Source organism: Curcuma longa, chromosome 8 (genome assembly GCF_044706935.1).
Source record: "Curcuma longa cultivar G26 ecotype Majalengka, Jawa Barat chromosome 8, ITB_CL_G26_1.1, whole genome shotgun sequence".
Taxonomy (NCBI): Eukaryota; Viridiplantae; Streptophyta; class Magnoliopsida; order Zingiberales; family Zingiberaceae; genus Curcuma; species Curcuma longa.
The window spans coordinates 7,870,809-7,886,665 of record NC_133868.1 but is presented as its reverse complement, the minus strand read 5'-3'; the positions used below and the strand labels follow the sequence as shown (position 1 = coordinate 7,886,665).

Genomic DNA, 15,857 nt, shown 5'->3' with positions numbered 1-15,857 from the left:
TATACTTTGCTGAGACTCAAGAGAGATTATATTAATGCATTTCAAACATTTAAGGAAGATTTTATTGAAACTAATAATCAAAATTAGTGATGTGTAAGCCTTCTGCTTAGTTATACATGTGTAATTGTAATGGTTTATTAGTTTCATATTGAAACCCAACTGAAACATGATCTTTCTTGTACTGTATCTGTTTGATTTGATTTATTGACTTGGAGGTACAGATGTTCATCCCTACTTTGAGCAGGTCACCAGTCCAAAGACGTAACGAATCTAATGCATGAATATATACATATAATAGCAACACCCACTTGTTGCTTGCTTGCTTGCTTTTCATACAAGATACTTGCGTTCATTTACGTCGTGCCATGCAAATTGAAGGAGCGAACAATTAAGTTGATTTGCATTTTTTGCATGACACAAGTGGCCGTCACATTCATTCCTCCACCGCCCTACACTACGCCAATATAATCACCCCAAACTTAGAGAGGTCCCCTCTTTACGTTTATTATACAAATTTAATGGAAATCCTTCTCTGAAAGATCGATCTTTCAGTCAATTTCAAGAATTCATGCACACATATTGGGTTTGTGATGGCTTTGATGCCCTGTATCTTATGATCACTATTAAGAATTTTGTATGGAATTTAGAAAAAGAAACATTTAGTGATGTCACTGCTACTAAACGCGATGGTAAAAGAAAGGAGGGGAGGAGAGGAGAGGAAAAAAAAACTAAAAAGTTGACATGGCTCAATGCCATTGGTTAGTTATGCCAACCCTAGATTATAGAGAGGTAGGGTCGTGATAATAGTCGCATTAAATAGTATTATGCGCATGCATGCATATTGCCAAGCTAAAGAATAACGATGACGTATCGTAATTGTTGGATTGGTCCTTCCTTCTTCGCCTCACCTTGTCGTCTTGCATGGCATGCATGCGGCGAGGCATGTGGCGTCGTGGACTTTAACGGAGGCACTTGCATGGGGACTACGAAACTGGGCCCACATCAGTAAGTGAAGGTGGTCCCCCTGCGTTCCATGTAGGATCAGATTAGCCTACCGTAGGTAGCCAGCCAGCCAGCCGCCTTCGCTGAAGGGGCCTTAAATAATAGGCCTAACCAACACGTACGACAACGATGACCATGTAAAAATATAATTGTAAAAACTTTTTTTATTTATTGTAAATATTAATTTTAAATAAATTAGCTAGCTTTTTTTGAATAGATGAACACGTAGAAAAACTTATGGCCTCTTATCAAATTAATTGCACCATTAGATGAGTAAGTGTTTTAATGCTTCATCTTTGACCAATAATTATTGATTAAAAATATGGCCAAACACAAACTCAATGCTCTCATTGATATATTAAGATAGTTCTTTACCTTACTCTCGTAGAAAATGGAGTTTGTGATCTTATACCGAAATAAAAAATAATAATGATAAAGGAAAGATTGAATCCTCTTTATATCAAACTTCATCTTTATGTAGCTGTAGACTTTTGTGAGCTTGATTAAATGATGGGACGGTGGGATATGTGGTCCCATTCAAAATCCACAGTGAGTAACTAAAAAAACTGTAAAAAAAAAATAAAATAAATCAACTTTACTTGGTGAATAATAAGCAAAACTGCAAGCAACAAACAAGTTTTATTTTACCATTGTAATCTTGAAGAAAAATGGCATCTGATAGTTTCTTCCGATCACGAGCCAAAGATTACCTCAACTGCCAAAGCATAGGAGATCAGAAATATTTTGTTTTCTTGCGAAATTCGGCGAAAATTGGGAGATGCTACGATGCTTTCTGCTATTTAAAGCAACCCAGAAGGCCGTTTATGTACTTGTCCTCCAGGATTAGGAAAGTGCTTTGTAGTTTATCTTCCAGAGAGAGAGAGAGATGAGAAGCATCTCCTGTTCTGAGAAATTCAGCAGCAGACACATAGATGTTGAGAGGAAACCAAATGACCCAGAAGAAGATCATCTTTCTGGTGCATACATTCGCAGTCTTGTCAAAAGACTCAGCTATTCGAGGTCTAGAGGTCCAGCAAAAATGGAGCTTGAAGATGGCAAAGACATAAATCTCCTCAATAAATCACAAAAACAGCAACATGAAGAACAACCGCAAAAGTTACAGTCAGGATCACCGAAGTCGCTACCACCGAAGAAACAAGTGAGAAGAAGACTCCACACAACTAGGCCTTACCAGGAAAGATTGTTCAATATGGCAGAAGCGAGAAGAGAGATTGTAGCTGCCCTCAAATTGCATAGAGCTTCCATGAAGCAAGCCAACGAACTCCAAAGCATGGCGACAACATCGACTTTGCAAGGAACATCCCATGAGCTGGTGGCGGATTCTATAAGAAACTCCACAGACCATCATCCCGACCGCAGCTTCACTAACTCCTTTCATCCTTCTCAATTCTCACCCATCGACCTTTCTTACCCCTTCTCCTGGACTTATCCATCCATTGCACCTATGTCAATCTTTGATCAACTCAACTTCCAATTGCCCAATCAGCCATTAGGCCTCAACCTCAATCTCCAAAGTTTCCAAAATATTGATACATCCATTTATCACAACATTCACAATCAAAAACCAGTTGAGCCATCATCATCGACATCATCATCATCACAAGCTTTGTTGTCATCTTATTCAAACTCTACTTCTAATGCAACGTCAGGCATCCAAAGGCCAGCCAGTTCACAGCAACCATCACATGCTGCATTCCATCCTTCATCAGTCTCACTGCACCAGGCGATGGATGATGAGGAGATGGCTGAAATTCAATCTATTGGAGAGCAACATGATATAGAATGGAATGATAAAATGAACTTGGCAACATCAGCATGGTGGAGTAAGTTTTTGAAGAACATGGAAGGTGGTGTAGGTGAGGGTCATGGTGGAGCCAATGGAGATTGGATCTATGCCTTTGATGAGGCCTTAGACATGCCATATTGGTTAAATGGCGGCAGTGTTGGAGAGAATGCAAAGGAGAATTCCTTATTTCAACAACACTTGGATGACTATTTCCATGTTGATGATTACCTGCAAGATGCTACTCTGGAAAGGTAAGTGGAATAATTTTTAACTCCAAAGATCTATCTGCGTCGGCTTTGATCAACTATAAATTAGAATTGACCGCACAGTTTACCTAGTTTATTTAAGGGTTTTCTGATCTGATAAGAGACTATAACATCAAATTTTCACAAGATTGTCAAGTAGTAAACAGAAGTTCAGCAGCTTGGATAATCATTTCTTCCACTCGAGTTTAGTGGACTGAACAGTTTGGCTTATGAGTTTACTGGTTATCTTTTGCAGCTTGGATACTGGAGAAGTTGAATATGGAGAGGAGAATGATTAAAATAGCAAGACAGACCATTTTTGACAAACAGCATCTCATCACAGCTCCAACAAATTGATTTGGACTTCGAGATGGAAGTATATGAAATTAAACTTAAATTTTGGGAGAAATCTTGTATCAAATAATCTGGTTTTCTATAAGATAACATGGCAATCTCAAGCCATCTAGAATGTAACCGGAAGAATTTCATGTTTTAATCTAAACTAAAATTTTGTTTTATCTTATTGATTTATGGTTGAGTGAAGAACTTGTAACAAATAAATAAAAAGATAGGTGATACAATGCCAAAAGATTTAAAAAAAAAACATTTTAGACGATGCCAAGAACTGCCTTCTGAAAATGGTTGAAAAAGATCCATGTAATTGACACAAACAGTTGAGATATTACAGCATCAAAAGAATAGAGTAAAAGTTAATGTGCGGCAGATAACTCAACTGATTCATTGTAATGCAGAAAAACATACGGGATTGTATTGTTGATCTTCCATTCAAATGGTTCTAATTGAATCACACTCAAACCTGGATTGGTTATCTACCCAAAAGTCAAGGTATGTGCTACTTTCCGATTCTGCAAGAAATTATGACTAAAGAAGATCTTTTCTTTCATCAAAATGTCCCCTATGGTTTGTGCTTGCTTTCCTTGATGAGGTTACTGCTCAAATATGTACAGTAACGCATTTAGTCCATTTGAATGCCAATGACTTGACTTAATTTAACTGGTTTTTAAAAGCATCCCAAAACACCTTAGTCTTCACTTTGCTGTTGAATGTTCAAGCTAAATACCAATTTCATTGACTTCTTAAGCTTGATGGGATTCCTTCAGAGAAAGAAGTTTTAGTTGTCCTTTACTAAAAAATTTAGCAAGTTGCCAATTAACTTAAATTTTTCAAAAATATAATTTTTTGAATAAAATAATCATCTTTGTGCATTTTCAACTTATGTGGTGATTTGGGCACATTTTGAACCTTTCTAAACCTTTTTGTAATGTAACTAAAAAAAAAAAAAACAGAATCATCATTTGTCTTAAGCTACAGATATGACTATGTAATCAACTTTTCAAACCAGCTTAAGCTAATGGAATATATCATACATTTAGGATATATTATTTCATCATAAGAAGTTGGATTAGAGATAATTTTCCAAGTTAAAATCAAAGACAAGTGTATGGTGAAGATGACCCCATCAAACAGGGAAATAAAAAATTTGGTAAGCAGACTAAGGTTTCTAGATTTATAATGTAATGTCTTCTATGGAACAAATGGTTATAATTCTACTCTCAAACCTCAAAACAATACCTATTAGATATGGTGTCTCAGTGATGTTGTCAGGTGTCTAGCCATTCAGGCAATCAAACAATTCTACATCTGCAAATCCTTGTCATGGGACCAACCTACATAAGACCTACCACTGACACTATTTCAGTTTCTTTTATGATCAATCTTGACTACTAGATCATATAATCCAACCTTTGCAATCCAAAATAACAAGATTTAATAACAGAAGCAACAAATCTAGTAGGAGGTTTTCTTTGGCATCTGTAGATTCAATGCATATCAACAGTCTGGTAGTACAGGGTATAAAAGTATACAGAGATAGAAGAGTTAGCTAGTGCTGTAAACTTTAGACACCAAACACTTCTAAATTTCCAAAGGAAGAGCTCAAACACAAGGTTGGAAAGATATAGGCACAGTTGGGGTCAAATGATCCAGCAAATGGAAACAATAATAATGCATTTAGAAAATAGTAGAAAAGCACAATTTTAGCCGTAATAGTGCCTATTAGAAACGTCCAAATGCTGAGTGGTCCACAACCTACGGGTAGTATGTCATGTTACCCACTGTTGAAATGGAAAACAACATGAATGTGAAGCAACTACTACTTTCTGAACAAATTCACTAGATCTTCGACTACGCTAGTTCACATTGCCTTGTAATTTTAATTTCTAGAATATTTTAATTTCATATATTACATGATAACAATAGGATTAGATGTTGCGGGCATTTTCAAAGGCAATCAAGAGATTCCATGTTTAGAAGAATTTAATATATAGATAAAAGAAAACATTAGTTATTGTAAATAAAACTAATTTTAATTGATTTGAATATTACTAGTGATATATCTTAGTATCTAGTTCACTGAAAGGTAAGATTCACCTAATCAATCCAAATATTTGGACAGATATGACCTGACTATATATAATGCCATGATACCATCCACTTAAAAGTTTTCGATCTACCATTTCAAACACTATTGCAAAACTACATATCATAAATTACAAATTATTTTTAGAAAACTCAAGAGTTTTGGCTTATTAGATTGTAGATTAAGAAATCAAGCTTGTCTTCCTAGGATAGTAGCAAATATAACCTATATGCAGATTTAAGAAAATGATAAACAAGGTACATGAAAGATTATATTGGCGTAGCTCCAGCAGATATATAAGCTGAATGCTAAATTGAAACCTAAGGGGTTCACAAGAAAAAGCCATCAAAGTTAAGATTCCTAAAACGACAGAACCATACCAATTTACACACACCAATCACAAAGAAAGAATTTATCATGTTCATTTTAACAGACACATGGAACAATTCTTATTCTTAACTAATTGCATGATGAAGAACCCCTGAAATTCATAAAATTGTATCGTTTGCAAGCTTCTAGCATCCTCACCGCCACCACAACCATCATCATAAGAAATAAAAGATGAAACCCTAGTTACCAACAAATTGTTAGATTCTTATATTGCTTTTGCCATACGCAATCTTCAAATTGCTGACTTTTTCAACGTCCCTATAACAGGCATTTACCCAATGAAGAGGAAGTCTTGCAGAGGGCCAAGAGCACAACATTGAAAGAGGAATATTCTTTTTTGAGAAGATGATAACAAAAGTAAAGGTAGCATGGCCCTAACTTCTGAAATAAGAGATAATAACAAAGTAAAAGTGGTGGCATGGCCTTACCTCTGAGATATCTGTTCCCACCAATCCCTTCCTCTCCAGTCCTGCGAAACAAAGGTGTGATTTTTTAATACATTATTCAGCAATCGAGTGAATGAACTGGTGAAGATTCATGGAACACCGGTGGTTTTAATATTTACGAAAAATTTCCATTCATTCATCAGTTTATAAATATTATCTAAAATGTTAAAACATATATTTCAATTTTATTCTTAAAAAAGGTATATTTTTCATTGATTCAGGAACATGAATCAAATTCGTAGAATTGTCGTAGAGATCATGTGGGGGCGCTGTTAAATCCACCTACTAAGGACAGACGGCATTAATGTTTTGGAATTGAATGAGTCAAGTGGCAGCATGGGCTGCAGCCTGTCGATTAAGCCTCGTATTAGTACAGCAGAGCCCCAGAGGTGATCATTCGGGTTTTATACGACAAAATGATGAGCTAGCCTACTACTATCACTATCACCTGTGCCGTGGTGGTCTCTAAGAAAATATAGAATTCCTTATGTCATTAATTTTACATACGATCCATTTTATAATTATTTATGAATAAATAAATTAAAAAATTATAATTGACCACTAAAAACGAGAATATTTTTCTCAATTTCATCATCCTTGCCTATTGCACCCTGTAATAATCAATTCAACCCGACTGATCTTTTGCAACCTGTTAATCAGAGGGGCTGCTAGAAAAATGTGGGGATAGAGATGAGGATCATTTATGATAGGTTGATTGGGTCGGCTCTGGTAAGTCTACGATCAGCTACTGTAGTAGCCAATACCTTGTGACCAGACTAGTAATGGGCGGTCACGGTGTGGTGCTGGTGGGGCAGCCAAGATTTTTAGATTATATATGGTGTGAATAAAAAGACAAGGATTAAATTATTAGGAGAATAATTAGGATTGGAAACAACCTATGAATCAAGTCCAATCCAACAATTATAGTATAAATATTATTTAGGAGGAACTTTGTAAACTATTCTTATTTTTTTAGATTTTTATTTTTTTAGTTATTGGTTACGAAAAAAATAAACTTTAGATTTTTCTTTAAAAATGGCCCAACAATGACTGGCTCCACCCCATGGCTTTGGATCAATTGAGTCGGGCTCTGGCAGGCCATGCTTGGGCCGGTGCTCCATCTAGCCTGGCTCTTAAGGGGTCAGGCCTGGACTTGGTTTAATTATTTGAGATTCTCTATTTCTCTTATCTAAGTTGATGGGGAAGTGAGTAAATTTGTTCCTGTTCCTTGATTCTGTATAAGGTTGGTTCTGAAAATATGTGCTTGCATTTTGAGTTTTGAAAGAGGCAAAGGAGTTGAGTCGATTGATATTGGAATCGTATTCAGGCAGAATAATTTTAATTAACAGAAAGAAACATGAGTAATTATTGGATAACTAGAGATGAGTCCAATTTATTAAACAGAAAGAAACCTCGTAACTAGAATGGCATTGCTCAAACAGAGTTTCAAACATAAGAACATTTCTCTTCATTCATCACGACAAAATATTGATCGAGAGACCACGGACAATTAATTAGCAAGCCAAAGCTCGAGCATCAAAGGTGGGATATGACAGTGAAGGACGGAAACACTGAACACACTTGCGGTCTTCAGAAATCAACCATCTGCAACGTGAAGAAACTAAAGTTAAAGAGTAATAAAACAAATGGATCGGATACTGGTCAGAGATTTGGAGCCATATGCAAATACCATTGTAACACTGGGAAGCAATCATTGGCATGCCATGGTTTGCCATGGGAAGAGAAATAGACAGTCGTGTCTTCAAGTCCATATTCATGCTCATCCAAGGATCTTCCTTCTTTGGAGGCTTCTCATCGAGAAAACAATGGAATGGCCTTGGTTGTTCCTCCTCCAACTTAGTAGGGCTATCTGTCCTACGATCAGTACTCGACAGAAAGTATTGTTTTTCCATCTCGTCCGTGCTCTGAATGCTGCTCCAAATCTGTTTCGATCCCATCTCAGACAGCCCGAAACTGCATGGCATCTCCCTTCCACCCCTAGAGCTTTCCAAGAGGAATGGATATTCATTTACACCTTCCTTGAGTCCATGAGTGCTCCTGCTCTCCAAATATTCATGTAAATCGACAAACACAGCAATACTTAGAAAATAATGTAGAGATTATTATAGCTGCGATCACCTGTAATTATCAGTTGCGTGGGACAGAGAGTCCAAGCTCAAATTGGTGGAATCCTTATGGCGCGAGTAACCCTCGGCAGGAGGCCTTGCAGTTGCAGAGGAGGAACAGGAGAAGGGAAAATGATTGTTTTGGTGTGCTGACCGTGAGAGAGGTGGGGAGAAGTTTGACGGACAGTGGGAGGAGACTGGGCGGGTGGCCAAAGATAATTCCACAGGCTTTCTTGAACGGCTTTTACCCCTGTGCATGTGCCTCTCACAATACTTGGAGTCAGGATAGGCCTCCTTGGAGCATCTCCACTTTTTCCCATCTGTTCTCCTGCACCTCCCAGGCTCTGAATCCATTGCTTTTCTTACACCACCCATCTGATACGCTCCCCATCCAACTGAATGCCGACATAAAAACGGGCAACGTAAATTGTGTTGCAAATACAACATCATCTAAAGAGTCATACCGAAGCAGAAACTAGGGAACTTGAACTCGCAAGGCTTACTTGCGGGAGGATTAGGGAGGAAGGGGAGAGTTTGAGGATCAATGAAGAGTCTTCTCCTGATGCGAAGGACGAGATCAGAGGGAACAGGTAAACCTGATGCCATGTAACTGAAGACGAGGGCTTGGAGCTCCAATTCTTGCCATTGGGATAGTGTGAACGGATATCTACTTCCCCCTCCTCCCATCATGATCTTCTTCTCAGTGACTGGCTTGCGCAGAAGAAACACAGCTACAGGTTCGACAAGGTTGAGACTGGAGATGTTAACCGTAGAAGCAGCAAGGAGAAGGCAAGGCAAGAGTAATGGTGGATAGGAAGTCGATGCACTAAAAGAATAGAGAGTGACCGACACATGACAGAAGCAGCAGCGACTTGTTAACTTGCTGCAATAATAATTTAGCTAATTTGTTTTCTCATGTGACTGCAATAAAGAAGAAGCACGTTTGGTTTGCATAGGTCTTGTCAGTCAACGAGGGAGTGGGGAATCATAAGACTCAGCTGGGGCATTGCATGGGAGCTCGGCGGAGCTAATAGATCACAGAGAGAAGTAGTATTTAGAGTAGCTTTACCTGTGTGTTGACATAACATCTAGGTTTAAAAATTAATGGCGCGCGTCAGTGGTACAGCAGTTGTTTCTGCTACCTGGTGCCAATGCTCTGTCTGTTCTTTAATTTGACTGACGGCTTGATGGAGTGCAGGCGAAGGCACAAGCACACAATTTGCTGCTCGTCCCGCTTCTGCTCGTCTGCTGTCTTCTGGTCAATTGCTGCTGCCTTTTGTTGTTATTGCTGTTGTTTTCTGACGCCCTGCCACCTACGCAGAAACCATTTGTAAAAAGGGGAAGCTTTAAAAGCTGATGCAAGTCGTAAAAATATTTGGGGAAAAAAAAAATCTAAAATGTGTTTCTTGTTTTTCAAAGAATAAATAAAGGTTTTAGGAGTCATTAAAGTTCACTCATGCTTTTAAAGTGGCTAAATCACTCAAAAATAGCTAAACTTACTACATATCTATTTTAAACTTAAATTGTATGGAATTTTTCTTCAAATTTTGAATTGCAATAGAGACATACACTATTAAAGTTTGCCTAAAGTTTTCAAATTTAAGGAGTCGTTTATCTTTTCCTATTTATGGAAGTTTTGAATTGCCCAATATGAGGATTAGGGAAGATGCAGAAGGTATCAGGAGACAACACCCTGCAGAGATTTTTGGATAGTCACTTGCAATGACCACCCTTCTGGAACTTCCACAGAGTGTTCAAAGTAACAAATAATAAAGATTCAGTCAAGCACATGCATATGGCAGAGGATTGCCTTCTGCAATCTCCAGTGCCATGCCTTCGATACATAATAAGTGTAAGCGAATGCAAAATTCCAAACATACAATGGTGCTCGATCATGCAATGAGAAGATCCTTTCCTCTGACCTCAATCTCATGTTCAGACTGTAAAGAAAAACATCCAGCAAGAGATGCTTGCCCCCGGCCGGCAACCATGCATGGTAATTTCTGAAAATGCACTGTTGAATTTTGCAGGGCACCCGGCGACTTCTAGGACTCTAAGTTTTGGCTAGAGTATCAGACTATGCATCATCTCAGCAGCTTCATCAGTAACTTTAAAATAATTTTTTTCTCGTTAAGGTTTTGGAAATTACTCTTTCCTTAAGGTCTAAACAAGTTTTCTAGTGTAGACACGGTAGGAACTTGACTGATTCTGGAGCAGAAAGATACCAAACTTCTGAGGCAAAGACATGGAGATTCAAACTGCATTCTTTAAAATCATTTGCAGGAAGACAGTAAGCATATAAGGAAAGAAAATCATCTAAGCGAAGCAAAAAAAGTTACGTTTCTGTCGTGACAGGGAAGAGTAATCTAATACTATCCTTACCCGTGCAACTTTCATCAGTATTGGTCTGATCAGGTAACAAAGTCAAAGGCAGTGGAAATGGCTCAGGAGTTGACAGAGTGAAAGTACAAGCAGTCAATTGTTACAAGGAACAAATGCATGCGCAGACATGGGAAATCTGTAATGAGCGTCCGGGGAAGTGTAAACGAGAAATCGTTCATTAGATAGAAACATAGAGATTCATTAGGATATATTTATTGTGCAGAAATGCTTTTTACAGGACTTGTAATGGCTTCTTCCTCACGAATATTAAATTCATTTTGAATTAAATGCTTAAATCTCCACCGCCGCTCCACCAAAGGTATGGGATGATGCAGGACTAGGTGGTGCATTCAAAAATTTCAAGTAGAAGCAAGCATATCTTTGATTACTAAAAACAAACTAGAACAAAACATGGGTGTTCGATCTAACTGAACGATAAAAAAACTAATGCAATAAATTGCAGAGCATCTTAGCATTATATGAGATCTTCAGGATCTACAAATATGCTAGCTAGAATTCATAAAAAGTGTCAACTTGCTTCACTAGACGCAATTTGCACCTCAAGCGACGATAATGATACAGTAAGTAAAATTTGTATGTCGAGCTGAATTTGAGCTAAACCACAGGAGACTTTCAGATTGACGGTAGCATTCCTATAATTAGAGTAACTATCGACATTTCAAAGAAGAAGAAAGGGCTCAGCCAGCATCTATTAGGATGGGCGTGACTTTTTGCTGCTGCATGTTGGGCATTTGTACTGCTTGATGTGTTCTGCTTTAGCTGGCGTGATCTTCACACACTTACCGTGAAACCATGTCTCACAAATATCGCAGCAGATCCAAAATTCATCTGATGCATAATTGTCCCCACAAGCCCCGCATAGGGTGTCTCCATGTTCATCCTCTTCTTCCTCATCAAGTTCATCATCCTCTTCCATGACTTGTGCCTTTGGAAACTTCGCCTGGGATTCTGATACACGCTGCAGCAACAATGCATGGGAAAACAAGTCTAATGTGAGTATAGAAACAAAAGAAACTCAAAGTTCAAGGATTCTCTTTCCAATACAATGATTGTGGAATGTGTTAAAATGTCTTATATACATATCTAAAAGTAAAGTTAATAATGTATCCAAGACGAGAAAACAGTTTGTCTGCTATAATCAAGAAACTCAGATTAGCTAAGGGAGGTGATTCAGTAATCTAACCGTGCTAGAGTTTGACTTGGATTTGTTATTGTTATGGTTTGTTTCAGTTGGCCGGACCTTGTTCCTGCTACTCACAACTTCATATATGGAAGGAAGATCATTGATCATACCAAAGAGGCGCTTCCTGTATCCAAAATCACCACAAATTTATTAGAGATGCCACCCAGTAAAACAATTGCATGCAAACTCCAGCAAGTTGTTAGTTAAAGTACGTGAACAACTAGAATACAGTTAGCTAGTCATAACTTGCTGAAAGAATGCAATAGGACAAACATAGGAAACAGTAAAGGAGTGAGCAAATCTCTAAAGTGAGTGAAGCAAGCCATGTGTGCAGCACTTGTCAAAAGGTAAAGGATTTAAGTTGAAACACTGTGTACACTGCTAGTCACTCCATTTTCTGGGACAGTGCAAAAATGGTTCAAAAATACTAGCAGTGGCACGTGTCATTAAGGTGTACCAAAACCTACCTTCCTTGTATGTGGTTTTTAAATTAGGGCTTCCATAGGTAAATCAAGCAATGAGCAAAGCTGAAAGAAGTGCCCCAAAAGCTCACAGTTAAACCACTGCCTAGACCTAAAAATTTGAATAAATGAATATTTAATGAAATTTGGATCTAGGCAAGCAGGTATAAAGAGTTCTCTTTGGTTTCAGGTTCTAGAAGAAGCTTATAGGATGTAGAGTGACCTAAGTATGACACCAAGCATGTTACAGTTATAAGTTTCATTTCTTTTTAAAAAGGTACTGTCCATCATTAAAGCCTTTCAGGAAAGTAAGTATCCTAATAATCTTTCTAATAGCTGTTTGGTCTAGTAATCTCAACAACCAAAATGGATATCATCAAACATTGTTCTGATGCAAGATGATTGCATGCTGGACAACTTATCCTTATGTCATACAATTGTCTCACTGGAAGAACAATTACCAGAATCATGAAAACTTACAAAATCTTAGTCAGGACTCTTCTGGATAAACTAGGCCACTGATCCTATAAACAAATTATCTAAAGAAACTTCGCACACAACAAAAAATGTTGTCAACAGAAGCATCCTTATGTTTCTAGGATGTCTGATTAAAGGCATTTCAATTGAATACAACTAGGTATCCATCCAAACCATCTGATGTTTCTAAACTCAAAAAAGCAATTTGTTTGCCAATACTTTAAGTAATATAAAAAATATCTAAAGCTTTTATAGAACTTAGATGTTGACACCTTATGCTAAGTAATTTGGTTCACTATTGAGAATAACTAGTCAACATGCAAAAATATTCATATACCAAGGTGAAAAAAATCAAGAAACTAATACACAAAATCCAAACAAAGTAAAGACATTATCAGTCAAGACCAGAATAACATTACATATTGCACATGCAACCCATAATTAAGCACTTTGGTACAATTTGAAGCATACAAAAGAGAGAAAATTGCACTAATGAAGTCCATAATTAGTATTCAAAACTGGATCAAAATTCAAAACCAACATTGTCACCACAAAGACCTAAAGGCCATTTTTGTAGCTCATATATGCAACAATGTCACAAACCAGACATGCAGGAATAAAGGTATTGACTCACACAGAAAAATCAATAAAAAGAAGTTATTTTCAGCCCACGTGAGCAACAATGTTAAAAATTAGACAATTATGAATGAAGGTACTTAACTCACATCAGGAAAACTCAATGAAAGTTATTGTCAAAAAAGAAAGCCTACAGCAAAAATAGATACAGTAGTTATTCAAGCCAATTAAGAAAACACAGTTAGAAATTTTAATTCAGAAGACACATAAAATAATCACCTTTGTAATTTATCAAATCCAAATCTAGCACCAAAGTAGAAAGCAACAGCAAGTAGCCAAGCATCACTGTGTACAGCCACTAACGAGAGCCAATCCTTTTCTTGCATTCCATCCCTAGCAAAGTTAATGCCTAAAGCAGGTTCAGGAAGTTCTGGAGGCACCTCTTCTGCAGGTAAATTAACTTCCCAGTGTTCATTGGGAAATCCATAGAGACATAAATTTTCTTTCTCTGTAAATAAGATAAAATTGGTCAGCACAAGATGATAATTTATTAAAAGCAGTTGTGGTCTCTTCCAGGTAAACAAAAAAGATGTTAAAAGGAAATAGTGTTGTGACCACAACACCTATATTTTTCAAATCAGGAGATCATAGAATCTCCAGTTAAATGAGACATGTTTCACATGTTTTCCATATATAGGTCAAGAAGAATGCATTCACTGTCAGTATTAGTGTCTGCATGTTCAGAGAAGAGTTGGCATATATTCTAGTAATAATGACAGAACAAAAAACACGAAGTGGTTTGCGAATACATTTTTCCTTTTATCTTTTTTTCCCTTGTCACATGCTACTTTTTTTCTTTTGCATTGTTTATGCAAACCTAAACCAACTCTAATGAAACCAGATCATTGCATTCTATTGTTTAACATTGGTTGTAAAATCTGGTCAAAACTTCAACCACCATTAAATTTTATCGATCTTATATTTCTCCACTATCAGGATGGACAAGAACCAGTATATTTATAAAAAAGATGGATGAAGCTTAATCAATCTATCTTATTGTTTACTTGGATGGATATATACCAGTTTGTTCAACTAGCAATTCAAATGATGTTTTCTTGGAGACGAAATTATGATGCACTTCTTTTTTCCAAAAAAAAAATGATTCTGTTTTTTACTAGTAATTGCTTCCCCGTATAACTAAAGTTAATTCCTCTGTTACAAATTTTTTGAAGTAAAGGTGATAATATTTCGCAGCAGAAGCATCCTACAATTAGCCAACGAGGCCAAATGTGAAAACTGCATACTCAGTGAATTTAACAACAAAAAAATCTACCACTACCAGTACCAGCACCAGCACCAGCACCAGCACCAGCAAGCCACACAATAATCGAGAAAAAGGGTAGAGCAGATCCTCACCAGGGTCACACTGCTGGTAAAAATCCTCGACATCTACAGCAAAAGAAACCTCGTCAACAATTCAATCCTCGGCGACAAAAATAATAATAATAAATCGAATATCTTTAGTGCGCGAAAGATGAAAATAGCAATTAAAAGAAGATCTTTTTCTAGGAAGATATGAAAAAAGTCAGTTTTTTTTTTTAAGGGAACGAGATGCAGACCGGCGGTGAGGGCCTTGATCATGGCAGCTCGCCGGCCCTTGAAGTCGCGGAAAACCTCCTCCACCGTCCGAGGATTGTACTGTGCCGCCGATCCACCATCCATTGCCTCCCCAAAAGCGAGCGCGCAAGCAAGAACAAGGAATCCAGGAGTTACGATATAAATATATAAAATTAGATTGAGACGAGCTTCACACGGATCGAGCGAACAGTGAAGTAGAACGGCAAAATAATAAGAAAAAGGAGACGCTCTATTTTTTTATTGGGGGAAAAATAGTAGATCCGCAGATCCAATTGGGGGCTAGGGCAAAATACACGTCGGTCCAAAGGAGTCCGAAGGGAATGTTACATTTTATAAACCTCACTTTGCCCGTTAATGGGCCGGACATGGCCCATGAATGGAGGATCCATGCCACGTCAACAAATAATTTATGCATTTAATTTGACAGGGCGAAACAAGATTTTTCTGATTTCTGTGTGGAATAGTGTTACTATTTTAGCATAGTGACTGCGATGTGATCGAGCCGAATCTACAATAAATCCGTACTATAAGTGGACCAACAAGCAGCTAGCATGCAGTGTACTTTTGTCTCCCTGATTAAATCTAATCAATAAATTTCCTTCCAAAATTTCTTCGCCAGTAATTAATTAATCATATTTCACCCCTCGTATAAGCCTCCAACGG

At 37.5% G+C, this 15,857-nt stretch overlaps 3 protein-coding genes across 3 annotated transcripts; 1 reads left to right on the top strand and 2 right to left on the bottom strand.

Annotated features, from left to right (window-relative positions):
• The first annotated feature begins 1,888 nt into the window (after window positions 1-1,888).
• On the top strand, window positions 1,889-3,353 carry LOC141833971 (uncharacterized). The gene is made up of 2 exons (XM_074721452.1): window positions 1,889-3,060; window positions 3,311-3,353. The coding sequence occupies exons 1-2, from the start codon at window positions 1,889-1,891 to the stop codon at window positions 3,351-3,353; spliced, it is 1,215 nt and encodes a 404-aa protein (XP_074577553.1).
• A 4,491-nt stretch (window positions 3,354-7,844) lies between these two features.
• Window positions 7,845-9,146, bottom strand: LOC141833970 (uncharacterized). The gene is made up of 4 exons (XM_074721451.1): window positions 8,960-9,146; window positions 8,470-8,851; window positions 7,990-8,388; window positions 7,845-7,935 (listed from the first exon to the last, which is right to left on the bottom strand). The coding sequence occupies exons 1-4, from the start codon at window positions 9,144-9,146 to the stop codon at window positions 7,845-7,847; spliced, it is 1,059 nt and encodes a 352-aa protein (XP_074577552.1).
• A 2,108-nt stretch (window positions 9,147-11,254) lies between these two features.
• On the bottom strand, window positions 11,255-15,483 carry LOC141833073 (PHD finger protein ALFIN-LIKE 4-like). The gene is made up of 5 exons (XM_074720469.1): window positions 15,176-15,483; window positions 14,973-15,005; window positions 13,836-14,064; window positions 12,043-12,166; window positions 11,255-11,817 (listed from the first exon to the last, which is right to left on the bottom strand). The coding sequence occupies exons 1-5, from the start codon at window positions 15,276-15,278 to the stop codon at window positions 11,551-11,553; spliced, it is 756 nt and encodes a 251-aa protein (XP_074576570.1). The 5' UTR covers window positions 15,279-15,483; the 3' UTR covers window positions 11,255-11,550.
• Window positions 15,484-15,857: the final 374 nt, after the last annotated feature.

Coding starts and splice junctions, on each gene's coding strand:
- LOC141833971 (XM_074721452.1), top strand. CDS start 1,889: ATGAGAAGCATCTCCTGTTCTGAGAAATTCAGCAGCAGACACATAGAT. Junction 3,061..3,310: donor CAAGATGCTACTCTGGAAAG/GTAAGTGGAATA, acceptor TATCTTTTGCAG/CTTGGATACTGGAGAAGTTG.
- LOC141833970 (XM_074721451.1), bottom strand. CDS start 9,146: ATGATGGGAGGAGGGGGAAGTAGATATCCGTTCACACTATCCCAATGG. Junction 8,852..8,959: donor CCTCCCTAATCCTCCCGCAA/GTAAGCCTTGCG, acceptor GTCGGCATTCAG/TTGGATGGGGAGCGTATCAG. Junction 7,936..7,989: donor TGGCTCCAAATCTCTGACCA/GTATCCGATCCA, acceptor TTCACGTTGCAG/ATGGTTGATTTCTGAAGACC.
- LOC141833073 (XM_074720469.1), bottom strand. CDS start 15,278: ATGGATGGTGGATCGGCGGCACAGTACAATCCTCGGACGGTGGAGGAG. Junction 15,006..15,175: donor GATCAAGGCCCTCACCGCCG/GTCTGCATCTCG, acceptor CTTTTGCTGTAG/ATGTCGAGGATTTTTACCAG. Junction 14,065..14,972: donor TTACCAGCAGTGTGACCCTG/GTGAGGATCTGC, acceptor TCTTATTTACAG/AGAAAGAAAATTTATGTCTC.